We start from the raw sequence: 24,703 nt of genomic DNA, 5'->3' as shown, positions 1-24,703 counted from the left end.
ATATTATAAAATAATAAGATTAATATTATATATGTGAATACACACACACACACACACACACACACACACTCTAGTTTATGATTTCCAATCCATTTTAACTCACCTGTGCCAATTTCATTGAAGTAATCACAGAATGAAAACTTGGAACTTAATGGGTTAAGCTTCCCAGACTGTAGTATTTTTGTTATGGCAAACAGTATTCTAATTTGCCTTCTGAAAGGGTCACAGTTACTTCAAAGTTGTTTTTCACATGATCACTGAGTTGCTATGTTTTTGGAGAAAGGAAGAAAATTGAAAGATGAAATTGAAGACATTGAATAGCTTCTCCATTCTAGGTACTCTGAGGTTTTCTGGTTTTGTTTAGAACTGTCAAGTTTTTTTTTTAATGTATAGTATCTCCCTTGATTATCAAAACAGTCTTAAGAAGATTTATCTATATCTTATAGCTCAGAATCCCATAACACATATAATACATAAATAAGTGAAAGAATTTTAAAAACTCACAGAATTATCTGCAAGTTCTGCTCACTTTGTGCTCCAAATGTGGACCTTATTAATTGCAAAACAAAACCTCCTCCACAATTGGTGGAAATGTTTGGATTATAAGTAAATAGTTCTATAAATGCTCAAATGTAAATGATAAATATTGTATTTATCGTATGGATGACAGATTGTGAGATTCAGAAAGGCCAAGTTACTTGACCAAAGTCACACAACTAGTATGTAAGTGGCAGAGCTGACAATCACATCCAGGTTATCTGATTGCCTAAAGCTTGTTAGCATATGTAAAACAATCAGACTCACGGTAACAGAGGCTTGCTGGACAGGAGAACAGTGGGCATGTACTGCCCTAGTACGTGAAGGACCAGCAACCCACAATCTGCAGTTTTCTATACTTGGAAAAATAATGATGGATGTCACCCTGGAAAGAATGAAGATTCTCAGATCTAAAAGTGTGAGGGCAGGCACAGTCAGAGAAAACCAAATGGGGTAAATAGCTATTAGGGATAATTAAAGTCCTCCACTTTCTTAAGAAAGGAGTTTTTTTTTTTTTTTTTAATTCTTAGGTAACTTTCTTTCCTCTCCCCAATTCTTTCTGTAAAGTTTGTTTCTGGGCAGAGATGAATAGACCCTTACCCCGTCTCTTTAAGTGCTCAAGTCAGGAGTGACATCTGGAATCAACCCACATTTCCATTCAGTCAAAGGAAGATTCCTTGTGTCCAGGTACTGTGCTGAACACTGGGAATGAAGATGGGTGGGAGATGGCTCCTGCCTCAGCAGGCTCATGACCCACTGGGTGGGGGAGCTCTTCATTAAAGTCTATGTATGTGAATCATCAGATCTGCTCCCTACCTACTATGCTGATGAAAACCAAACTCTCCAACTTACATGGTAAGTACTCTAACCAAGGAATGCATAATACCCAGAGGTGGCTGGGGATGCAGGACAGTGGTCAAGCCAGTGTTCGAGAGTCCCTGGGCTCCATCTCTAGCTCCACAAAAACAATGAATGAAACAACCCAAAGGAAACACCAGGGGTGGTACAGATTATAATATTTGTTAATGCCCACTCACTTTTCATGGTAATATTTTACTCTTTGTAGTACAGTATCATTCAATCTTAAGAACAACTCTTAAGATAAATATTGTATTTATTGTATGGATAACAAATTGTGAGATTCAGAAAGGCCAAGTTACTTGACCAAAGTCACACAACTGGTATGTAAGTGGCAGAGTTGACAGTTACATCCAGGTTACTGATTGCCTAAAGCCCTGTTTCATCACACAATGTGAAGTTATTCTCAATCTTCTTCTCTGAGCTTGCCTATAAAATAAATGTTCCACGGTTATTATTATTATTATTCTGATGGTTGAACCAAGGGCCTTGCATATGCCAGAAAAGCACTCTACCACTCTGAGCTACACCCCAAACCCTCCTACAATTTTAGGGTTTTAAAAACAAATCCAATCTACTTGGAGGGCCCTGCCTGGTGGAAATTAAATTTTGGTCAATTTTGGAGCTTCCCTTCCTGCTGCACCCAGGAGGTCCCTCTCATTGTTGATTGGCATTTCTCCTGATCTCATAGTCCTTTGAAGTGTTGGCTTGGCTGTCACTTTGGAGATTCCTGTGCTTTTCTCACCATTCTCTCCCCCTCCCCCAGCTCCAGTTCCCATACTGTTGTGTTATCCCTCTGGAAAGTCTCAGGACATCTAAGATGGTGCCATGTTGAGAGATGCTTGTGTTAGTTCAAGTCCTCTAGGAAGTGGACAGGAAAACAGATACACAAGGGGTTTATTGAGGGGAAAATGGGGAAGGAGCTGGAGGAGGCTGGGACAGCATCCAGACTGCATGCTATCTGTGCAGGAAACAGGAAAGGAGGAAAGTAGGAGCATTTCAGACTAGACAACTAGATGTTTTGGCAAGGTCAATGGAGAATCCTGGAGCCAGTCACCTGTCAGAAGAGTCCTGCCTCTTCCAGGAAAGGACCTGCCTTATGTCCCTGTTGGGCTCAATCCTTGTCAGAAAGCAGCCTGTGAAAAGTGTGGCCGTGTGCCAAAGCCAAAGCCATAGTGGAATCAGAGCACAGCAGCTGGGGCTGTCTTCAGTTAAACTCCTCAGAGCCCCAGAGTGCCTGAAAATCTCAGTCTTCATTCTTCTTCATCTAAAGCATCTTCATGCTTATAGAGATGCTGAGCTTCTGACTGCTAACAATTATATTAAGAGCAATAATCCTAGAATTTACCATTTATGAATGTAAAGTTCTTTCATGTGATGCATTTACATGCATCAGTCAGTAAATAGCCCTATGAGATAGCCAGTCTGATTAGCCCATTTTAGAGATGAGGACTATTATGGCTGAATTGTCCCCATCCCCTGCTGCCACTTCCCCAATTCGTATGTTGAAATTCTAATCCAGTACTTCAGAATATGATTGTGTTTGGAGATAGGACATTTAAAGAGATCATTCAGTTAAAATGAGGTCATGAAGGGAGGCCATCATCCATGTGACTGGGTACTTGTAAGAAGAGGAAATTTGAACACAGGGACATACAGAGGAAAGATGTTGTAAATAGGTATAGGGAGAAATGGCCATCTCCACGCCAAGGAGAATGGCCTCAGGTTTTTCTTGTTACAATTTTTTCTTTTTGCTTAGTACACCTCCCTCACCCCCTCTAATTCTGGCTTTTCTTCTCTGTCCATTGTTTTCTAATGTAGAAAAATTGATGGGACCAATGAGGAAGAAGATAACATTGAACTGAATGAAGAAGGCAGGCCTGTGCAGGCATCCAGGCCACGCCCTCCGCTCTGTGACTGCCATTGCTGTGGCATCCCTAAGCGTTACATCATCGCCATCATGAGTGGGCTGGGATTCTGCATCTCCTTTGGGATTCGGTGTAATCTTGGAGTTGCCATTGTAGAAATGGTCAACAACAGCACTGTATATGTGGATGGAAAACCAGAAATACAGGTCAGTATCTATATCTCACAGGACATTTTTTTTTTTTTTGCTCATAGCTGTGCAAATGAAAGTAAGCACTGTCACTCATTCATTGATATGGCAAAAGTGTAGCGTGACTACCATGCACTGGACACTGTGTGGTGATGGGGAAAGTCTGGTGAGCCTCAGCTGGGCCCTTATCCTTACAGAGACAGACAGTAAGTGATGATAGTTTGGGATTCTAGGGGCTAAGTTCAGCAAACACAGGATCCTTGAGCTCATCTAGCTCAGACTTTGATATCATGAAAGAATTCCCAGAGAAAAGTGATGGTTGGACCAGACAGAGAGTTTTGGTGGGGTGGAAGAAAAAGGAATATCATAAGGGAGAAAGAAACAGTTGGAAACAGAGCAGACAGGCTATGATTTAGGAACTGAGACCTGAGCATTTCAATTTTCTGTGCCATGATTCCCTTTGGCAACCTGGTAATAGCTTACGAATATTTTGTCAAAGATAATGTGTTAAATTCTTAACATCAAATGCAAAGGATGAGCTGGGGATGTGACTCAATGGTAGAATTCTTGCCTGCCATGCCTGAGCCCTGGGTTCGATCCACAGCATGCTCATGTGCACACACACACACAAAGTGCGAAGGATTAAAAAGGAAGTCAATTATGTTAAAATATACATATCAAAATATTAAAAAATCAAATTGGTGATACAGAGACGTGTGGGCTCCTTTATTAACATATCAGATGAAAAAAATCTAGCAATGGTTCTACAATTGCTGCAATTTTAAGTTTGAAGTATAAACAATAGTTTGGGATAGTGGCAACAATCAGTATGAACATACTAGTTTATGACTTATAGTAACAGAGTCACTACAGAAAAAATACTATAGACGGTTTTCTGCACTCAATTGCAGAAAAGCCTAAATTTTAGTTAGCAGTTAGTGAAAATTAAGATGCCAACTTTTCCCCATCCAAGTTCACAGATCTATACGATTCCATCTACAGGATGAGAATTCTCAATAAGAAGGCAGAGCACTAAGAGATGGAGATAGCAAAGTCAATAGGGATCAGTTCATACAAGGCCTGATAATGAGGTAGAGAGTCATGGATGGGCTAAAGGGGAGAGGCAACCAAACCCATGCTCCAGGATGATCATTGCCCAGCGGAAGGAGGCTGGGTACAAGTGAGACAAGAGTGGAGGCTGGGGAGCAGTTCAGAGGCTGTTGTAGTCATAAGCAAGCATACTATGGTGTGATTTAATAAAATTGTTTTATGATTCATTGAAACATAAAATCTGGTTTATTAAGAAGGTTATGGGAGAAAAATACCAAATTAAAATATATGGCCACCAGCATCCAATAAATATATATTTCATTGAACAGAATACATACCCTGAAATGGAGATGTGTTTGCAGAGAGGCATCTAATAGTTCTCTGGTCCCCACCTGTATTTGGAGAAACGTTTAGATTAGAGTTTCCCAGACTGGGAATTCATTGCTTTGCTGGCTGTGCTTTGAAGAAGGTGTTGCCTGTACTGTTTTGTGTCCTATGCAACTGTGCAGGATGGGGACATGAGATGCAGTCTTTCTTGGACTGACTTGATGGCAGAATACTCTTTCATGTGATATCTATTAGCATCATCTGGAACAGTCTCCTGCCAAGTGCTGGCTTGGGAAAATTTGATGTCAGTCCATTAAAAACAGGTCTTCAGTTGGCTTGCAGTCTTTTTTTTTAAACTAAGAGATTATTCTGCCAGAGGAAAACAGCACCATGGAGATTCTTGTAGTTTCTTTTTGATGCCACAGCTGAATCTGTCCTAAAAAGATATCCTGCCTTTTGGGGGGGGATGGTGCCAGGGTTGGGATAGAGGTGGAGGAGCATATCATGAATTTTTAAAATAAAGAATGATGTATATTAGTGAGGTTTCAGATGGGTATCACATGCATTCTTTCAGCCTTTTGTGAGCAAGGCCAGCTAATTAAAACTTATCTGCTGAGACCCAGATCAAAATGAGATTGTTTTGCATTTGTTTGTTGCCTGAAAAGACAGGCCGAGGTCAATAGAATCTGCTTTGAGGCATATAGAAAAGACATTTTGATAAACCCAAGGAACAATGCTAGTGTGTGCTCTCTAGTTTCTAAGGTTTTGCCTTCTGGAGTCTTAGAGGAACTGATTAAGATCTAAAATGTGCTTTACATGACTTTCTCTGGCCTCAAGAGTGGGAGTTCAGTAGCATTTCAGAAGCTCTAGTGTAACTCCTATTTGTATCAGGCAATTTCTCTCTGGTCCAAATAGAACAAAGCTTAGATATCTGCTGAGTATGTCCAACCGAATGACAAAGTGCTTTGGCTGGTATTTTTGTTTGTCTGTTTGTTTTATTTTATGGGGTGAAAAACTAGATATTTTGCACTAAGAAATGTTGCAATCCTCATTTGAGAGAGAGAGAGAGAGAGAGGGTGGGGGAATGGGGGTGGGGAGAGGTAGTATGAATACATTGGTCTTCCAAATAATTATGTGGCATGTGTTCTATAAGTGGCATAAAGGGTGATTTTTTAGCTCATATGTGGATAATAATTTTTTAGTTTAATAATTATGTGTTAGGATTGGAGGTGCAACTCAGTGGTTAGTGCTTAGTGTGCTCAAGTGTGCTCAAGGCCCTAGGTTCAATCCCCAGTAACCCCCCCCCCCCAAAAAAAAATGTTAAAACACGTGGAGTACTAAGAATAGTATCTGGCATATGGTAAGCAAAAAAATGACTGAAGGTTGAGAAACCTTGTGATTATTTTGCAATACCTTCAGGAAAGTCCAAAGTCCTTCCCATCGATCACAAGTCTTATAAGATTAAGAGGATGGGCTTTGGAATTGGCCAGACCTTTTTAAATTGATTGCTATTATTAGTTCTGGGGTCTTGAGCAAGTTGCCCTTGTGTCCTGGTCAGGGATTGCTGGTTGAAAAGAACACAAGTACAGGGAGACCAGGTCAGGTTCAAAAGGGGGTTATTGAAGGGCTGAGGGGGATTCTCATGAAAGAGAAGTGCAGGAAGCAGGTTGGTTATGGCTGTTTGTGTGGTCTGTGTCATGTTCAGGAGGGGCCCAGCCTGAAGAGGGGCTGATATACTCCATCCAGGGGAGAGAAAAGCAGATTAGCTGAGTCTCGGCTATGGTTTAGCTCTCTCTATTCTGACCTCCCCATCAGCCATGCTGGTCAGCAGGGGAGAAGTCCCTGGAGGAGAGGCAGAATCCTCTTAGGAGGAGACAGGAACTAGTATTTCTAGCAATTTTTTGCTAACCCTCGTCCACCTTATTGTGAGATGGAAATAAAAGGACTCCTTTGAAGATCAAATGAGATAATTTAATATTTAACTCATTGGATCTTAAATACCTGTATCAGTCTCCCTATAACAAATTTCCGTAAACCTGATAGCTTAAAACAGCAGAAATTTATCCTCTTATAGTTTGTGGAGACCAGAAGTCTGGAATCAAAGTGTCGACAGGGCCTCACTTCCTCTGATGTCTCTAGCAGGGACTCCTTCCTTGACTCTTCCAGCTTCTGGTGGCTCCAAGAATTCCTTGGTTTGTGACTTTCACTCCATTCTCTCCCTCCATCTTCACATGGCCTTTTCCTCTCTCTGTGTCTTCTCTTCAGATTCAAATCTCCCTCTGCCTTTCTCTTATAAGGATACTTGTCATTGGACTTAGGGCTCAGCTAGATAATCCAGAATATTTTATTTTAAGGTCTTTGACTTTCCACATCTGTGAAGACGAGTTTTCTGAATAAGGTAGCATTGACATCTACCAGGGCTTTCATGTGGATATCTTTTGGGGACCATTTTTCAGCCTACCACAGTACTTGACAAAGTGCTTGGATTATTATAGTAATGGTTCATACAATTTATACTTTAAAATATTCCATTGTGATAAGAATGCTTACTGTGAGAGCTACTCTCTTAATAAATTGTAAGTGTCCATTATTGTTGCTTGTAAGTACGGTATTGTACAGCAGCTCTCTAGAGCCTTTTTTATCTTGCTTGACTGAAACTTTCTGCCCACTGGTTAGTAACTTCCCATTTCTCTCCAGCCCCTGACAACCACCATCACACTTTGATTCAGTGAATTTGACTCTTTCAGATGCTTCATGTGAATGGAATAAAATGGTATTCTTCTGTGACTGTCGTATTTCCTGTAGTACATCCAAGTTGTTGGACATTATTGAATTTCCTTCTTTTTTAAAAGCTGAATTGGGCTGGGGATGTGGCTCAAGCGGTAGCACGCTCGCCTGGCATGCGTGCGGCCCGGGTTCGATCCTCAGCACCACATACAAACAAAGATGTTGTGTCCGCCGAAAACTGAAAAATAAACATTAAAAAATTCTCTCTCTCTCGCTCTCTTTAAAAACAAAAAGCTGAATTGTATTTTATTAAATGTATACACCACATTTTCTTTATTCATCTCTCATCAGTCACTCTGTCATTTCCATATCTTGGCTATTGTGAATATTGCTTCAGTGGAGATGAGAGTGCAGATATCTTTGGGGTCCAGATTTTAATTTTCTTGGGTAAATACCTGTGGGAGGCCATCCTCCCACGTGATTTGAGTTACCTCCCTGGCTGGGTGAGAGGCACTTAGTCACAGCTGTGTCAGAGCTTTCTCACCCAGCCAGGGAGGTAACTCAAATCACATGTGAGGATGGCCTCCCACAAATACCCAGAAGCACAATTGCTGTATCATATTTTTAGTTCTATTTTTAATTTTTGAGGAGACTCCATATTGTTTTCTATAGTGGTCACACTATCCTATATTCCCACAGGCAGTAAGTGTTCCAGTTTCTCCACATCCTTACTAGTGCATGTCATCATCCTTTCTTAAAAAAAAAATTTTATATATATATATATATATATATTACTTGTAGATGGACACAATACCTTTATTTTATTTATTTATTTTTATGTGGGACTGAGGATTGAACCCAGTGCCTCACATGTACCAGGCAAGCGCTCTACTACTGAGCCCCAACCCCAGCCCCCATCTTTCTTTTGATAATGGCCATCAAGACAGGTATGAGCTAATATCTCATTATAGTTTTGACTTGTATTTCCCTGATGATTGGTGGCATTTAGCATCTTTTCATATAGATGTATGGCCATCTGCATGTCTTCCTTGGAGAAATGTCTGTTTAAGCCCTTGGTCCACCATTATGATTTAATGAGACTCAAATAATGATAAAAATTCTTGGTAGGCCCAAGTGCCCATTTTAGGTATCATTGCTTTCAGAGAAGCATTATCCACTTAGAGAGAAAGGCATGAGAAAGGAGTGAGGTGATTGACAGCAGCTGGGTGAAGCAGGTAGAATGGCTTTTATTATCCTCATTAAGAAATGAGAGACTTAAGACTTTGATTCCCTTTATGCTATCACTGAACTAATATCTGAATAATCTACTAAATAACCCAGTAATCCTAGAACTGATTTTTTGTTTTCTTCACAAGCTATTTTATTTTATATTTAGCACTCATCACTATTTGGTATGTGTACGTATATATCTAATTTATATATGTAATACACATACATACAGATAATACACCTATGTATTTATATATATGTGTACACACACACACACACACACGTATGTATGCAAGTAATTTGCACAGACCTCTCCTTTCTTGCACTAGAAGGCAAGATTCATTAGAGAAAGGACTCTCATTGCTATCACTTCTGTATCCAAAATGGGCAAGATGCCTTCTAGAGAGTCTTTGTGGAATAAAAGAAGGAAAGAAGGACTTCATGGGATCTTTATGTAGGATCATCAGTGAAAAATGGTGGTCAGTTGTTTTCTTACAAACGCAAGCGTATCTGATTTCTCATTTGCAGATGGCACAGTTTAACTGGGATCCAGAGACAGTGGGCCTTATCCATGGATCTTTTTTCTGGGGTTATATTGTGACACAAATTCCTGGCGGGTTCATTTCAAACAAGTTTGCAGCTAACAGGTAAGACCGATGTGAGTGCTGCACAGGTTATAACATGGCTTTGTACTTTAAAAAAGTTTCATAGTTGGTTCTCTGTTTTGGGGTGCAGAATGAAAAACAGGAATTATCTAGATAGATGCAGTTCATAGATATTGATCCCAAATGATCCTCTTAATTGTCTCTTTCAATTAACTTTTTGACAAATGTACTTTACCGTGCAACTCATTGATTATGTAGTAAAGAGAACAATTAGCTCTGAGTCTTGAAGAAATGGTTCCTGGCCTCTCATCTGGTTCACCAAGTTATCTCTGTTGAGTTGCTTTCTCTCCCTCTCTGGGCCTCAATTATCTCAAATGGAAACATTGGACTAAATTGTGTTTTATTTCCCTTTGACCAGTGATGTTCTATGATCCTATGTACTTATGTTAATATTGCCCAGTACCATAAAGTTTCTGTTATGTGAGTGTCAAGGACTTGCCTCTAGACTTCCAGATGTTTTTAAGACTCTATGGGAGTTGTTTGAGCAATTAAGTGTTTTTTTTCCAGTTGTTCATGGACCTTTATTTATTTTTTTAAATTTATTTGTGGGGTTGAGAATTAAATCGAGTGCCTCACACATGCTAGGCAAGCAATTTATCACTGAGCCACAACCCCAGCCCCAAATTAAATGTTTAATTACAGAATTAGATGTCTTAATAAGCAGTGAGTTCTCTGTCACTTAGAGCTATTCAAGCAGAGGAAGACAACCACTTGGGGGAGATGTTGTGGAGTATATCATGTCTCAGAAAAGTACAAATATCTCTAGGCCCCTTTTGATGTATTTCTCATATGCCAAACTTTGAAATACAACTCATTAGATGATTGTGAAATCAACATAGTGATTTACCAATGAGCATTCTTTTAAAAAGAGAGAGAAATAGAAAAGAAGATAATAATAATAAACAGAATAGAACATATCTGAGTGCATTGCATATAAGAATAGGTATTGATGTTTGAGAAACTTGTTGCAGTTACATTTGTGTGTGTAAGTGTAGACTGGGCTGCAGTATAAAATATATTTTAAGAGTTAAGATGAAAAATTTGGGCTGGGCTTGTGGCTCAGTGGTAGAGCGCTTGCCTGGCATATGTGAGGCACTGGGTTCGACTCTCAGCACCATGTAAAAATAAATAAACAAAATAAAGTCATTGTGTCCATCTACAACTAAAAAAAATTCAAAAAAGATCAAAAATTTGAAAGTTATTATCATAAGATTTAAATATGAATGACTTACATGTGTCAGGCAAGCGCTCTTAGCTAATTTGTAGGTTTTATTTATTGTTTATGTATTGTATTATTCTTAAAAATGTGTCAAATATTGGCTGCTATGAGCTACCCAGTTACTGCTTGCATCTCTGCCCTAAAAAGAAATTACACATAATTTGATTTTCCAGCTTGTAAAAAGAGTTGAAGCTTCGCTAATATGTGGCAGAAGGGAAGAAAACCTTCCTGCTCTTTTTTGCCAGGACACCCTGGGCCAGGCAGGGAGATAGCAAGTGGTACTGGCAGGAAATAGGGGCTAAGACAAGCACCTAGCTTGTCTTGTGCTGGGCTGGTCAGGGTAGGATGCTTCTTGGATAGTCAGTGTCCCCTCATGGTATACTGAAAGCAGTGTGGGAAGTATTAGGGAAAAACCCGAAGAGGCAGAAGCCATAGTAATAGGAAGGGTCACTAGGGTGGAACCAGGAAGATTGGTGGGTCTTTGGCAAGTTCACTTCAACCTAGTCATTTTGCAACTTTCCAGGCAGGATATTTCTGTGCTGCTGCCATAAATGTATCCATAATTGGTCCACAGGCTGGAGCATGGGAATCAAAGCAACCAAGGAGTCTAGCTTTGGGTACCCAAGACACTAACACACCATCTATTTCTTTGTATTTATTTCTCTTAATTTCCATAAGGCTCTTTCATGAGCTGTTGGAGTGGTTGCTGATGTTTAACTGAAGTGCCTCAGCTATTACTAGCCTGCCCAATAACCCGGTGCTTTGATCCCCTAGGGTTTTTGGAGCTGCCATCTTCTTAACATCAACTTTGAACATGTTCATTCCTTCTGCGGCCAGAGTGCACTACGGCTGTGTCATGTGTGTCAGAATTTTGCAGGGTCTAGTGGAGGTAGGAGATATACTCTCCTTACTATTTTTTTTGGGGGGGAGCGGGGGTACTGGGGATTGACACTCGGCCACTGAGCCACATCCACAACCCTATTTTGTTTTTTATTTAGAGACAGGGTCTCACTGAGTTGCTTAGTGCCTCGCCACCACTGAGACTGGCTTTGAACTTGTGATCCTCCTGCCTTAGCCTCCTGACCCACTGGGATTACAGGGGTGCACCACTGCTCCTGACTTCCTTATGCTTTTTGATATTGCTAAAGACAGCATGGTCCTTTAGAAAATTTGGTTTTACTCAGTTTTCCTATCTCCTACTTCTCCTGCTCTCTGGTAATGGTTGTAGTTATGAATATTTTAATTAAAATGCTTTGTGCACCTTCACATTTATACATAATAAAGGATTATTCATTCCGTAGTGATCTTAGAGATAACCTAATCTAATCCCCTTCATTTTTTTAAAATATTTTTTTAGTTGTCCATGGACCTTTATTTTATTTATTGATATGTGGTGCTGAGAATCCAACCTAGTGCCCCACACATGCTAGGCAAGCGCTCTGCCACTGAGCCACAACCCCAGCCCCCTTTCATTCTAATAGATGATGAAACTGAAGCCCTAAACCCACAGTTCACATAGCAAGAGCTCTTTCCTTTAGTGAAGGCATTGTAAATGCATTTATTAATCAATCTGTAAATTTCTGTTGGATGCAGTGGCATGCACCTATAATCCCAGCAACTCCAGAGGAAGATTCCAAGTTTGAGGGCAGCCTCAGCAACTTAAGACTTTCAGCAACTTAGTGAGAGACTGTCTCAAAAATTAAAAAGGGCTGGGGATGTAACTCAGTGTAGAATGCCCCATGTCCCTGGGTTCAATCCCCAGTACTGACAAAATTAAAAAAGAAAAAAGCCTCTGTAAATTTCTAAGGTGTAGTCTGATGTGAAGATATAATTCAGTGGAGGAAGCAGCATCATTTAGAACTGCAAGGTAAATATTTTGAGGTTTGCAGTCCATATGGTGACGCTTGCAACTACTTGATGCTGCCATTATTGCACAAAAGAGCCCCAGATATTGTAGAAACAAATGGGGAGGATTGTGTTCCAGTAACATTTTGGATCCTGAAATTTGATTTTCACATGATTTGTGTGTGCCATGCATCTTCTTTTAATTTTTTTCTTAAGGACTTTAAAATGTAAAAATCTTGTACAAAAACAAATGGTGGGTCAAATTGGGTCATATTTACTAACTCCTGATGAATAGCAACATTTTCCAAACTCCGACATTCACCTCTATCTAACCTTTGTCATATCCATGTATGACTTGTCTTACTGTTTGCCCATTGTTATTGCCTAGATCAACTCTCTTCAAAAATAAAACAAAAGCCCTTAGTCTACACAACAGTATCTTTGAAATTATGGGTTTGAGGTTGTTATTTATATTTTTGTCTAAAGCATATTAGAATATATATGTAACTATTATAACTAAGATGTATATTATTATTGCATCTCAAATCCAGTTCTAGTCCCATTCTAGTCCCACTGGAGGGATATAGGCCATACTTTGGGAAACACTGAAGTGGTAGAAAGAATGCAACATTAGCAGCCATGAAGACAAAGATCTAGAAGACACTTAATGTCTTTTAGCTTCAGATTCTGGGTCTTAAAATGAGGGAAATTGGGGCTGGGCCTGTAGCTCAGAGGTAGAGCACTTGCCTAGCATGCATGAAGCACTGGGTTTGATCCTCAGCACCACGTAAAAATAAAACAAAGGTATTGTGTCTACTCACACCTAAAAAATAAATGTTTAAAAAAATCCTTGTTAAAAGTTATCAAATGGCATTCCTCATTAAAATAAAATACTTTTTAAACAATGAGGGGAATTGACAGTGGAAGTCACTTCCAACACTGAAATTCTTTAATAATATCAAATATAAAGACTTCCTTCCAACTGTCCACCATGCTTGCATTGAATTGTGTTTGAATTTCAGTATCTGTGTTATAAGTCAAAATAACTGTATTATGCTATTTAGTGGCTTTTCAATCTGTTTGAACTTCTATAATAAAATGCCATAAACAATAGAAATTTATTTCTCATGGTTGGGATGTCTAAGTATCAGGCAAATTCAGCAGATTCCGTGCCCATTTCCTGGACCACAAATAGTCATCTTCTCTCTGTGTCCTCATGTACAGAAAGGGCAACGGTGCTCTCTGGAGTCTCATATAGGGGCATCAATCCTATTCCTGAGGACTATCCTCATGCCCTAATCACCTCCCAGAGGTCCATTTCCAACTGGGGACCATCATACTGGGGATTACCTTTCCACATAGGCATTTGATGGGGGATACAAACTTCAATCTATAGCAGTGTGTCTATACTGGGTTTTTATACTATAGCCTGTGTGAAGAGGCAGCATCCATGCTTTAAACACAGAAATTGGAGTCAAACTTAATAATCTGTCTTCAATCTTTCTACTAGGGTGTGACCTACCCAGCCTGCCATGGGATGTGGAGCAAGTGGGCACCACCTTTGGAGAGAAGTCGGCTGGCCACTACTTCCTTTTGTGGTAAGGATCTTAGAATCTCAGCACGTTTCATTTAGAAATGCTTTTTGACTCCAAGTAACTGAAACCCTGCTAAGACCTTAAATAGAGTCTACTCTTTTCACCAAGAGAATTCCAAAGGCGAGTGGTTGCTGGTGTTGGTTCTGGGGCTCAAATGATCCATCAAGTCATAGACAGATTCTGACTTCTGCTCTGCAGTCCTTAGAGTGATCATTTTTTTATTCTCAGGCTTGCTCCATGTGGCGCTTTCATCAGGAAGTCAAAACCTTTTGCAAACCTCCCTACCCTACTTTTGCTCAGGTGTCATGCTTTCCTATGTGCAGAGAAGGTTAGGAAAGCAAGAGTCTATTTTTCCCACCTTTACAGTAGAGAAGGAGAAGAAAGACGGTGTTAGAAGTGGTTGTTGAACTAGCCAACAAATGACATTTGCCAAGGATGAAAATAGAAGAGATGGGATAATTAAGCCTCCCACTTTTCTTCTTTTTACATTGAAACTAAAGCCCAAGACTTGCTCCCTGTCACACAGATGCTCCATTGAGGAGGTGGAATGAGACCACCTGACTCTAGGTATGGAACTTTCCTTACTTCACACTACTACCATGTATGGGTTTCACATAGGTATTTAAATTACTTGTTGCCATTATATTCCTGATATAAATGAAGTGGACCTCATTCATCTTACCTCAGCGTAGACTAGTGGCCCCAAGTCATGATAGGACTTTAATTCCTGGGGCTCCAAACCTCACCTTGCTAAGTCTGCCTTACTCTAAGCCACCCCTTTGGGATTGACCCTTCTGGTATCACTGGGAGGACTCAGTGTTCTGAGGGGTTTTACCTAGGTATTGATCAACAGGAAATGGACAGCATATGCTGCTGCCATCAACACAGTTGTAAAGTGTATGTTTTTTGCCTCTTAGGGTGTAAAATTTGCTATATGGCCCAAGCGGTTAGGATTGGAACTTAGGTTGGTCTTATTTTTTTTGTTTTGTTTTGTTTGCTTTCTTCCTCCCCCCACTCTTTTTTAAAATAACTATTATTTTTATTGATTCATTATAGTATAATCATTAAAATAAATACCATGAGAGGTGACAGTCTTTTTTTAAAAAAAAAAACAATTTCTACTCGGTGTGGTGGTGCATACCTATAATCTCAGTGACTCAGAAGGCTGGGGCAGGAGGATCACAAATTTGAGGGCTGCCTGGGCAACTTAGAAAGATCCTCAGCAACTTAGGGAGACCCTGTCTCAAAATAAAAAACCAAAAGGAGGGCTAGGTTGTTGCTTAGTGGTAGAGCACTTGCCTAGCATGTGTGAGGCACTGGGTTTGGTTCTCGGCATTGTGTATGAATAAATAAATAAAGGCCCCATCGACAATTAAAAAAAAAAGTCATTGGATTCATAAAAATAGAAAAGCATTCCCAATATATATATATTTTTTTTTAAAAAAGGACTGGGTGTGTAGCTCTGTGGTAAAGGGCTCCGTATTCAATCCCCAGTATAAACAAACCAACCAGTTTATGCCTATGAAAGAATCACTTGCTGTAAGAAAAGTTGCTTTTACATACTATATTTGGAATACATTTTAGTCATATAATCATTTTAGGAACTTTTACTCTTAAATTCCTAGTTTTTATTCTAGGAAGATATGGTTCTAGTTTAGAGTGGGAAGATTTGGCCATAGACTCCTGGTTGTTGCTCCAGCCTAAGTAGATCTCTCTGCTTTGTTGATATTCAGATTCCTTATGTAGGAATCAAAGTCCTTTTCCTCAAAGAGCTAGTATCATACAATCCCTGAGTTCTTATTTTACTGTCTTTGTCCATATGAGCCAATCTACTCTCAGCATGATTCCAAATACTAGTTTTATTTTTTTCATAATTAAAGAATTTATTCTGGAAGCTGTTAACTCTTCCTCTTTAAACCTCCTTAGTATTTCCTAGCATAGTTTAGCTGGCTTCCTTAGCTGCTGTAAAGATAGTTTGGTGTGTGAGTAGCTGTTCTAATTGGTCTGTCTGTGCTGGGGTTGCAGCTCAGAGGTAAAGTACTTGCCTAGCATGTTTGAAGACCTGGGTTGATTCTCAGCATCTCAAAACAAACAAGCAAACAAACACAAACAAAAGAGCCCAAAGTGGTCAGTTTGTGGAGAGAAATTCCTGGAGGGGCTTCCTTAGTCCTCCTCTTGCTCCACCTCTCTTCTCTGATTTTTCAAGCTCAGATGCCTTCGTAAGACAAACTAACCTGCACTTCTTCCTCTTTATTTCTGTGAGTGTTTTCATTTATCACATCCTCACTCTTTATTTCCTTTAAAGAATAATATCAGTAAAGTGTTTGTTGGGAATTTGGTATGAACTATTCAACAATGTCCCTGTGTAGTGCCTCATTTGGAATTGCATGGACAGCTGTCTTACATCTTTAGCCTTTCTTATCTTTAGAAGCCATCTCTGGCCTCTTGTTTGTAGTTCAAGAACATCTCCACCCTACTACTGAACTTATACCACCCCTAGAGGAGTATAAGACTCCACCCCTGCTGACCTTGTGGATTATTGGAATCTTGACCTTGCTTTCTTTGGATGGTTGGTTTGTTAAGGTCTTTCATTTTGATTTTCCCAGCAAAATGAAAATGACTCCCAGCCACTCCCCATTCTTAGTATGTTTTTATGACCCTAATAGGGCTGATTTAAGAAATGGCCTGAATCTCAAGGAAAGTTATCTGATCAAAGTCACTGGCCTTATTACATTTCTCAGTTAAGGTGTGGCACTATTAAAGAACATCCGCAGGAACTGTCAGTAGAAGGAAACCCAGGGTTGGGGTTCATTAGTTTTTCATCAAAAGATTTTGGAGTGAGAAGAGAACTCTAGGAAACATCTAGTCACACTTCATTGTTTGACAGCTGAAAAAAACCGAAAATGAGGCTCAGTGAGGAAAATAAGATTGGAATCCTCATAGTAAATGGGGAAGAATTGGGGACTGTCCCCACCCCCAAGTCTGCTACTCCCCCTCCCCATGCCACTCAATGGTCTTTGGGGACCTTCTCTACAGTGAGCACACAAGGAAGCCAAGTGCATTCTGCGGCCAGGGTGGCCTGCAGGCGCCATATAAAGGCTGAGTGCTGTTAGGGAAATGCTCAAGGAGCTGACATTGGAGCCCTGTCTGAAAGGAAAGAGAAGAGTTGGATAGCCAGGGAAGAATGTCAAGTTGTAGTTTTCCCAATGACAGACTCCTCCTTACAATGAGGAATTATTGGGCTTTTTTGGGTAGAGGCAAGACTGAATTATTACAGGTGAAGGTTTCAGAGTCCCACAGAAAAGCACTTACATCTGTGTGACCTCAGGCAATTTACTCCACCTTCCCTAGGCTTGTTTTCTCTTATAAAATGGAAATATTGGCACCCAAGTCATCAAGCTGAAGGGCTGAATAAAATCATGGGGACAGGGTACTCAGAAGAGTACTCAGCACACAGAAAGCACTCAATGCCTCATAGTTGCTCTTGGTTATTCCTGACCCTCCCTGTCCCAGGCATGCCTTGGTATCACCTACCCCCTCCCAGCATATCGGCCTGGGATAGAAGACCACCTTCTCCACACACACAGTCAGAGCAGCAGCCTTTTTCTGACATACATACTGAAGTGCTTTCCTTATCGGCTTGAAGAATTCTGAGGTTAAAAAAAAAAGTGCAGTTATTCTGTACATGACAAAAGCCATAACAGTTGGCATTTGTGTAAGTATTTATTTATTTATTGTACTGCAGGGGATGGAACCCAGAGCCACTCTACCATTAAGCCACATCTTTTGCCCTTTTTATTATTTATTTATTTTTTAATATTTATTTTTTAGCTTTAGTGGACACAATACCTTTATTTTATTTTTCTGTGGTGCTGAGGATCAAGCCCAGTGCCTTACGCATGCCAGGCGAGTGCGCTACTATTTGAGCATATCCCCAGCCCCAATTTTTTAAATTTTGAAACAGGGTCTTGCTAAAGTTGTTCAGGCTGGTCTTGAACTTGTGATTCTTTTGTGTCAACTTTCCCAGTTGCTGGGATTATAGGCATGTGCTACTGCATCTGGTTTATATAACCCTTTATTTAAAAAAAATTTATTTGTTCTTTTTAGTTACACATGACAATAGAATATATTTTGACATATCATACATACATACGTGGAGTATAACTTCCCATTCTATTAAAAAAATTATTTCAGATGTTGATGGACCTTTATTTTATTTATTTATTTATATGTAAGTGCTGAGAATTGAACCCAGTGCTTCACACTTGCTAGACAAGCACTCTACCACTGAGCCACAACCCCAGCCCCTAACTTCCCATTCTTGTGGTTGTACATGATGTGGAGTTACACAAATATGAACACATATATGTTCATATATATATGAACATAGGAATGTTATGTCCAATTTATTGTACTGTCTTTCCCATTCCTGTCCCCTCCTGGTTTTCCCCCAATTCCCCTCCAAACCAGTGAACTTCCACTCCTCCCTCCTCTTGACCCCCATTGTGAGTCAGCATCCACATGTCAGAGAGAACATTCAGCCTTTGGTTTTTTTTTTTTTAAATATTTTTTTCTAGGTGTAGATGGACACAACACAATACCTTTATTTTTATGTGGTGCTGAGGATCGAACCTGGGTCCCGCCCGTGCTAGGCGAGCGCTCTACCACTGAGCCACAATCCCAGCCCAGCAACCTTTGGTTTTTTAGGATTGGTTTATTTCACTTAGCATGATAGTCTTCAGTTCCATTCATTTAATGCCATCATTTCATTCTTCTTTATGGCTGAGTAATATACAATTGTGTATATGTATCAGGTTTTTTTTATCCATTCATTTGTTTAAGGGAATCTAGTTTTGTTCCTTAGTTTAGCTCTTGTGAATTGAGCTGCTATAAACATTGATGTGGCTGCATTACTATAGTATGATGATTTTAAGTCTTTTGGGTATAAACCATGGAGTGGGGATAACTGGGTCAAATGGTGGTTCCATTCCAAGTTTTCTGAGGAAAATCTATACTGCTTTCCAGGATGGGGAAATTTGTCAATGTATGAGTGAATCAACAATGTATGAGTGAATCTTTTCCCCTACATCCTTGCCAACATTTATTGTTACTTATATTCTTGATAATTGCCATTCTGATTGGAGTGAGATGACATCTCAGTGTAGTTTTGATTTGCATTTCTCTAATTGCTAGAGATGTTGAACATTTTTTTCATATATTTTTTGACCAGTTGTATTTATTTTTCTATGAAGTGTCTGTTCAATTCCTCTGCCTATTTATTGATTGGGTTATTTGTTTTTTTGGTGTTAAGTTTTTTAAGTTCTCTGTATATCCTGGAGATTAATGCTGTGTCTGAAGTGCAGGTGGTAAAATTTTTCTCCCATTTTTAGGCTGTTCTTCATGTTCTTGATTGTTTCCTTTGCTGTGAAGAAGCTTTTTAGTTTGATACATCCCATTTATTGATTCTTGATTTCACTTCTTGTACTTTAGGAGTCTTGTTGAGGAATTCAGTTCCTAAGCCAACACGATGGAGATTTGGGCCTACTTTTTCTTCAAGTAGGCACAGGGTCTTTGGTCTAATTCCTAGGTCCTTGATCCACTTTGAGTTTTGTGTAGAATGAGAGATAGAGGTCTAATTTCATCCTAGTACATATGGATTTCCAGTTTTCCATTTGTTGAAGAGGCTATCTTTTCTTCAATGTATAATTATGGTGCCTTTGTTAAGTATGAGATAACTGCATTTTTGTGGGTTTGTCTCTGTGTCTTCTGTTCTATTCCATTGGTCTTCATGTCTGCCAATTCCATGCCATTTTTGTTACTATAGCTTTGTAGTATAATTTAAGGTCTGGTATTGTGATGCCTCCTGATTCACTTTTCTCACTGAGGATTACTTTGGCTATTCTGGTCCTCTTATTTTTTCAAATGAATTTTATATCTGCTTTCTCTATTTCTATGAAAAACATCATCGAATCATCGGAACCTTAATAGGAATTTCATTAAATCTGTATAGCACTTTTGGTAGTATGGCATTGTGACAATATTACTTTTGCCTATCTAAGAACATGGGGGGTTTTTCTATCTTTTAAGGTCTTCTTCAATTTCTTTCTTTAGTATTCTATAGTTTTTATTGTAAAGGTCTTTCTCCTCTCTTGTTAGATTGATTCCCCAATATTTTATTTTTTTCTAGGCTATTGTGAGTGGGATAGTTCTCCTTATTTCTCTTTCAGTTGTTTTATCACTGAGGTATAGGAACATAATTGATTTATGGGTGTTAATTTTATATCGTGCTCCTTTGCTGAATTCATTTATGAGTTCTACAAGTTTTCTGGTAGCGTTTTGGGGGTCTTCTAAATATAGATTCATGTCGTTGTCAAATAGAAATAGTTTGAGTTCTTCTTTTCCTATTTTTATCCCTTTAATATCTTTCTTTTGTCTAAGTGCTCTGGCTAGAGTTTCCAGGACTATGTTGAATCAAAGAGGCCATCCCTGTTTTGTTCCAGTTTTTTAGAGGGAATTCTTTCAGTTTTTGTCCATTTAGAATGATGTTGGACTTGAGTTTAGCTTATATAGTGTTTATGTAACCCTTTATAGCTTACAAAGCATCTCATATACATAGTTTAGTTTACCCTCAAATCAACCTCATAAGACAGATATTTCATTCCTATTTTATTTGTGAATGACTCTTTCAACTTCCTTGGGTATAGTATTAATGATTCCAGATTCCATGTTGGGCCTTTCTTAGAAAGTCAGGCCAGTTCAGAAAGATATGGTTTAATCCATTTCTCTGGAAGATCCCCCACTTCCCATTTCCTAAAAATCTTCTTTAGCATTGGATTCTGGAATGTGGAATTTCCTTACATGATGCTTATTTTTATGAAGCAAGAATTTCTCATCCAAGGCCCAGGGAGAGTTTCAGATAGTAATTTTTCAATTCAGTTAGTATTTGTTGGGAGTTTGCAGGGGTAGTGTTTTCTTTCCAGATGTCCTGTAGCTGTAGAAGACAGGTGCTCCACTTCCCTGCCTGTAGCCCTTATTATCTTGTCTAGATATCTTATTATTTTACCTTACATAGGTAACTATTTACAAAGTTAAGTATTTACAAAGTGAGAAATGTAAAAGGACAAAATTACAACAATTTAAATATCTTTTTTTTTCTGGTACTGGGGATTGAATCTAGGGAGGCTTTACCTGTGAGCTATATTCCCAGTCCTTTTTATTTAGAGACAATTCTTGCTAAATTTCCCAGGGTAGCCTCCATCTTGCAATTCTATCTCAGCCTTACAAGTTGCTGGAATTACAGATGGACACCTGGCTAGCTTAAGGATCTTAATTGGCTTTATTTTTGATTGTAGAATCAGCAGCAGTTCATTTCAGAAAATAAAATGATTATTTCAAATGGCTTGAACAGAAGAGGTTGATTTTATGGACAGAAAAGGTCTGAAATAAGCAGAAACAAAGAACAAAAAGCAGACTGATCATTTCAAAGTTACTTTCCTTGAAGGACAGTAGGGACAAATACATAGAACAATAAAAAATATCTGGCTAACATCAGGTTACCTTTTTTGTCTAAATATTAAGACATGGAGAACTCCATTATGCCAATTAAACTGGCCTGTTTGGGATATTGGCTGTTCTCTCATTTCTCCTGGTTTCCTGAAAAGTCAGATAAGGGGCTGGGACTGTAGCTCGGTGGCAGACTGTTTACCTAGTACATGTGAGGCATAGGGTTTGATCCTCAGCACCACATTGAAAACAAACGAATAAATAAATAAAATATAGGTAAACACCAAAAAAGAAAAGTTAGATAAATAGTTTAATTTTGGATTGGTGAAACTTTAGCATGAGTAACTTCATTTTGATTTTTAGTCTGGTCTGTTGGGGTCCAGTGCAAGAACCTCATCCAAAATAATGGCCTCCTATAATTTTTATTCCACAGAAATAAACTTTCAAAATGTATCTACTTGGGAAGTGAATGGAGACAAGAGCCTTCCTGCCATCCTGGAATTCAACTGTTTCTTTTTCTTTTTTTAAACATCAAGTCTATAAAAAAACATAATCCTTTTAATAGTTCAGTGTCTCTTATTTAAGGATGGAGGTGAGAATCCTCCCAGCTGTGAACTCTACAAGGCAGGTTCCATATGTTCTTTCGCTTACTATCTTCAGCACCCAATATTGTGCCTGTTTACATTTAAAAAATTTCTCCTAGATTTTTCTCATCTTCTGATTCCATTCTCTCATGTCCTTCTACTTTGTGGCACCTGAGAAATCTTGGTATAATCCCTGGATGGTCCCTGGGTGAAGCTCAAGGGTATCCTGGTAGCCTTCCTTTCCTGGGAGTCCTGTTTTAGGCACACTGGGAGTTAGCCTGGCTCGTCCCACAGAGGCAGTCAGACCCAGGCTCAGTTTGATTTGTCCTGAGCTTTGTCACATGAAAATGGGTTGAGAAGGTTTGCATGGTGACTGGTCAATTTCCCTCCATCTTTTCTGGTTCCAGGCTCCTATGCGGGTGCAGTGATTGCCATGCCTCTGGCTGGGGTATTGGTGCAGTACATTGGATGGGCCTCTGTCTTTTATATTTATGGTGAGTGGTTTGTCATTATGTGTTCACACCATGACTCATGAAGATGGCGCTTAATTCTAGAAAGGTTTGGCTAAGAGTTTATTATATGAAAATAGAGGTCACTAAGACCAATTTATTACATAAAAGGAACACTTATTTTTTTAGTTTAATTTAATACTTTTATTAAACTTGTTTTTTTTTAACTAGTAGAACATTATTTTTCTTTAAATACCTGTAAACAACAACAGGAAAATATAACAAAATAATTTCTCTTAGCTGAAAAATTCTTATTGTAATTTTGGAATATTTTAAAAATTGAAAAATTGAGAGAAGGAAGACAATTAGACTATATCATCAAGCCTTCTGTTTTTTAACTGCAGGTATGCTTGGAATTATCTGGTACATGTTCTGGCTGTTGCAGGCCTATGAGTGCCCTGCAGCTCACCCCACAATATCCAATGAGGAGAAGACATATATAGAGACAAGCATTGGAGAAGGTGCCAACTTGGCCAGTCTAAATGTAAGTCTAAATGGAAAGATAAAGTCTTGCCTCTTTCATATGGATATTTCTCTTAGTAATTGTGTCATACTCTTAAAAAAATAAGATGCCAATATTTTCATGAAAAATCTCATAATATTTTCACTCTTTAGAAATTTAATACACCATGGAAAAGATTTTTCACATCATTGCCGGTTTATGCAATCATTGTGGCAAATTTTTGTAGAAGCTGGACCTTTTATCTACTCTTAATAAGTCAGCCTGCTTATTTTGAAGAGGTCTTTGGATTTGCAATAAGTAAGGTAAACACACATATGCTTCAAATATTCTTGAACTTTAACTCCCTTGATTCTGAGAATATATTTGTATGATAAAATAATTAAATTGCTGATTATAACTCATAACTGGTCTGTGACATCTAATAACTTGGAGGTCAGACAAGTTATATATTCAGTGCATGGTATATTGGATATTTAATTTTTTCTTAGGATCAGAGCTGTATTTTTTTTTTTTTCTTTTTTTGGTGGTGCTGAGGATTGAACCCAGGGCCTTGTGCATGCGAGGCAAGCACCCTACCAACTGAGCTATGTCCCCAGCCAGGATCAGAGCTGTATTAAGCTGCTTGTAAAAATTTTATTTGTACCTAATTTCAAGGCGTTTTTGAAGTTAACTCAATGTATTTTAAGGATAAAAAGATGTGCTTTCTTTTCTCCCTATAAACTACTCCATAGAAAGAACCTTAAAAGTTCATTTTCAGATGCTCTTCTCTCCATAGTGCTGGCAGTAGCAGTAATAACAATTGCTTGGGATGGTTTAGAAAGAATGTCCTTCAGTGTCCCCAGCCACTTTCATTAGGCTGTTTACAGGGAGGGAAGATTTTGATGGTGAAACAAACTATCATCATAAAAGAAAAAAATCTTCTTCCTACAGGGAAGAAGCAAGAGCCTAGCAGAGGTCTATGTCTGCATAGCTATGGGTACTATGGAAGAACTAGTAGAGTCACCAAATGGTGGCTGCCACCAGTGAGCACTTACTCTGTGCCAAGTGGTCTGCCTTTTAAGTACCGATCCCTGTGCTGGCTGCTGGGGCCTCTGTGATGAATAAGAGTCATCATCATGTTCAAAATCATTCACTTGTTCGTTGTGTTTATTCTGACATTCAGACCATCCTGGATCCCACATTAAATGACTAAATTTGGTGGAGGCTGTGGGGCAGTGGAATGAGGGGGAGCAGGAAATGACAGATGCATCTCTTAGAAGAAATGTGCTTTTTTCTTCCAGGTGGGTCTCTTGTCGGCAGTCCCACACATGGTGATGACAATCGTTGTGCCTATTGGAGGGCAATTGGCTGATTATTTAAGAAGCAGGAAAATTTTGACCACAACTGCTGTCAGAAAGATCATGAACTGTGGAGGTACTGTAGAAGTTGGTAGATATTTTTGAGGACAAACCCATAGATTTTTATGTGAAAGCAGAGGAAAGAAGAGAAATTCAAGATGATTCTCAAGTTTCTGCATTGGGCTTTTGGTATCCATT

At 39.1% G+C, this 24,703-nt stretch overlaps 1 protein-coding gene across 1 annotated transcript in view; it reads left to right on the top strand.

Moving 5' to 3' along the window:
* The window catches only part of Slc17a8 (solute carrier family 17 member 8), a 47,862-nt gene that overhangs the window by 12,452 nt on the left and 10,707 nt on the right, over positions 1–24,703 (top strand). The window contains exons 2-9 of the mRNA XM_046419361.2: positions 3,217–3,469; positions 9,314–9,432; positions 11,444–11,558; positions 14,025–14,112; positions 22,604–22,690; positions 23,050–23,189; positions 23,321–23,470; positions 24,449–24,581. Coding sequence (XP_046275317.1) covers positions 3,217–3,469; positions 9,314–9,432; positions 11,444–11,558; positions 14,025–14,112; positions 22,604–22,690; positions 23,050–23,189; positions 23,321–23,470; positions 24,449–24,581 — 1,085 coding nt within the window. The remainder of the gene's footprint in view (positions 1–3,216; positions 3,470–9,313; positions 9,433–11,443; positions 11,559–14,024; positions 14,113–22,603; positions 22,691–23,049; positions 23,190–23,320; positions 23,471–24,448; positions 24,582–24,703) is intronic.

This window comes from Marmota monax, unplaced genomic scaffold, assembly GCF_021218885.2.
Source record: "Marmota monax isolate L192 unplaced genomic scaffold, Marmota_monax_Labrador192_F-V1.1 WCK01_AAM20220418_F8-fsc00036, whole genome shotgun sequence".
Classification (NCBI taxonomy): Eukaryota; Metazoa; Chordata; class Mammalia; order Rodentia; family Sciuridae; genus Marmota; species Marmota monax.
Note: the sequence above shows the minus strand (reverse complement) of the source record. Positions and strands in the feature narration are given on the sequence as shown.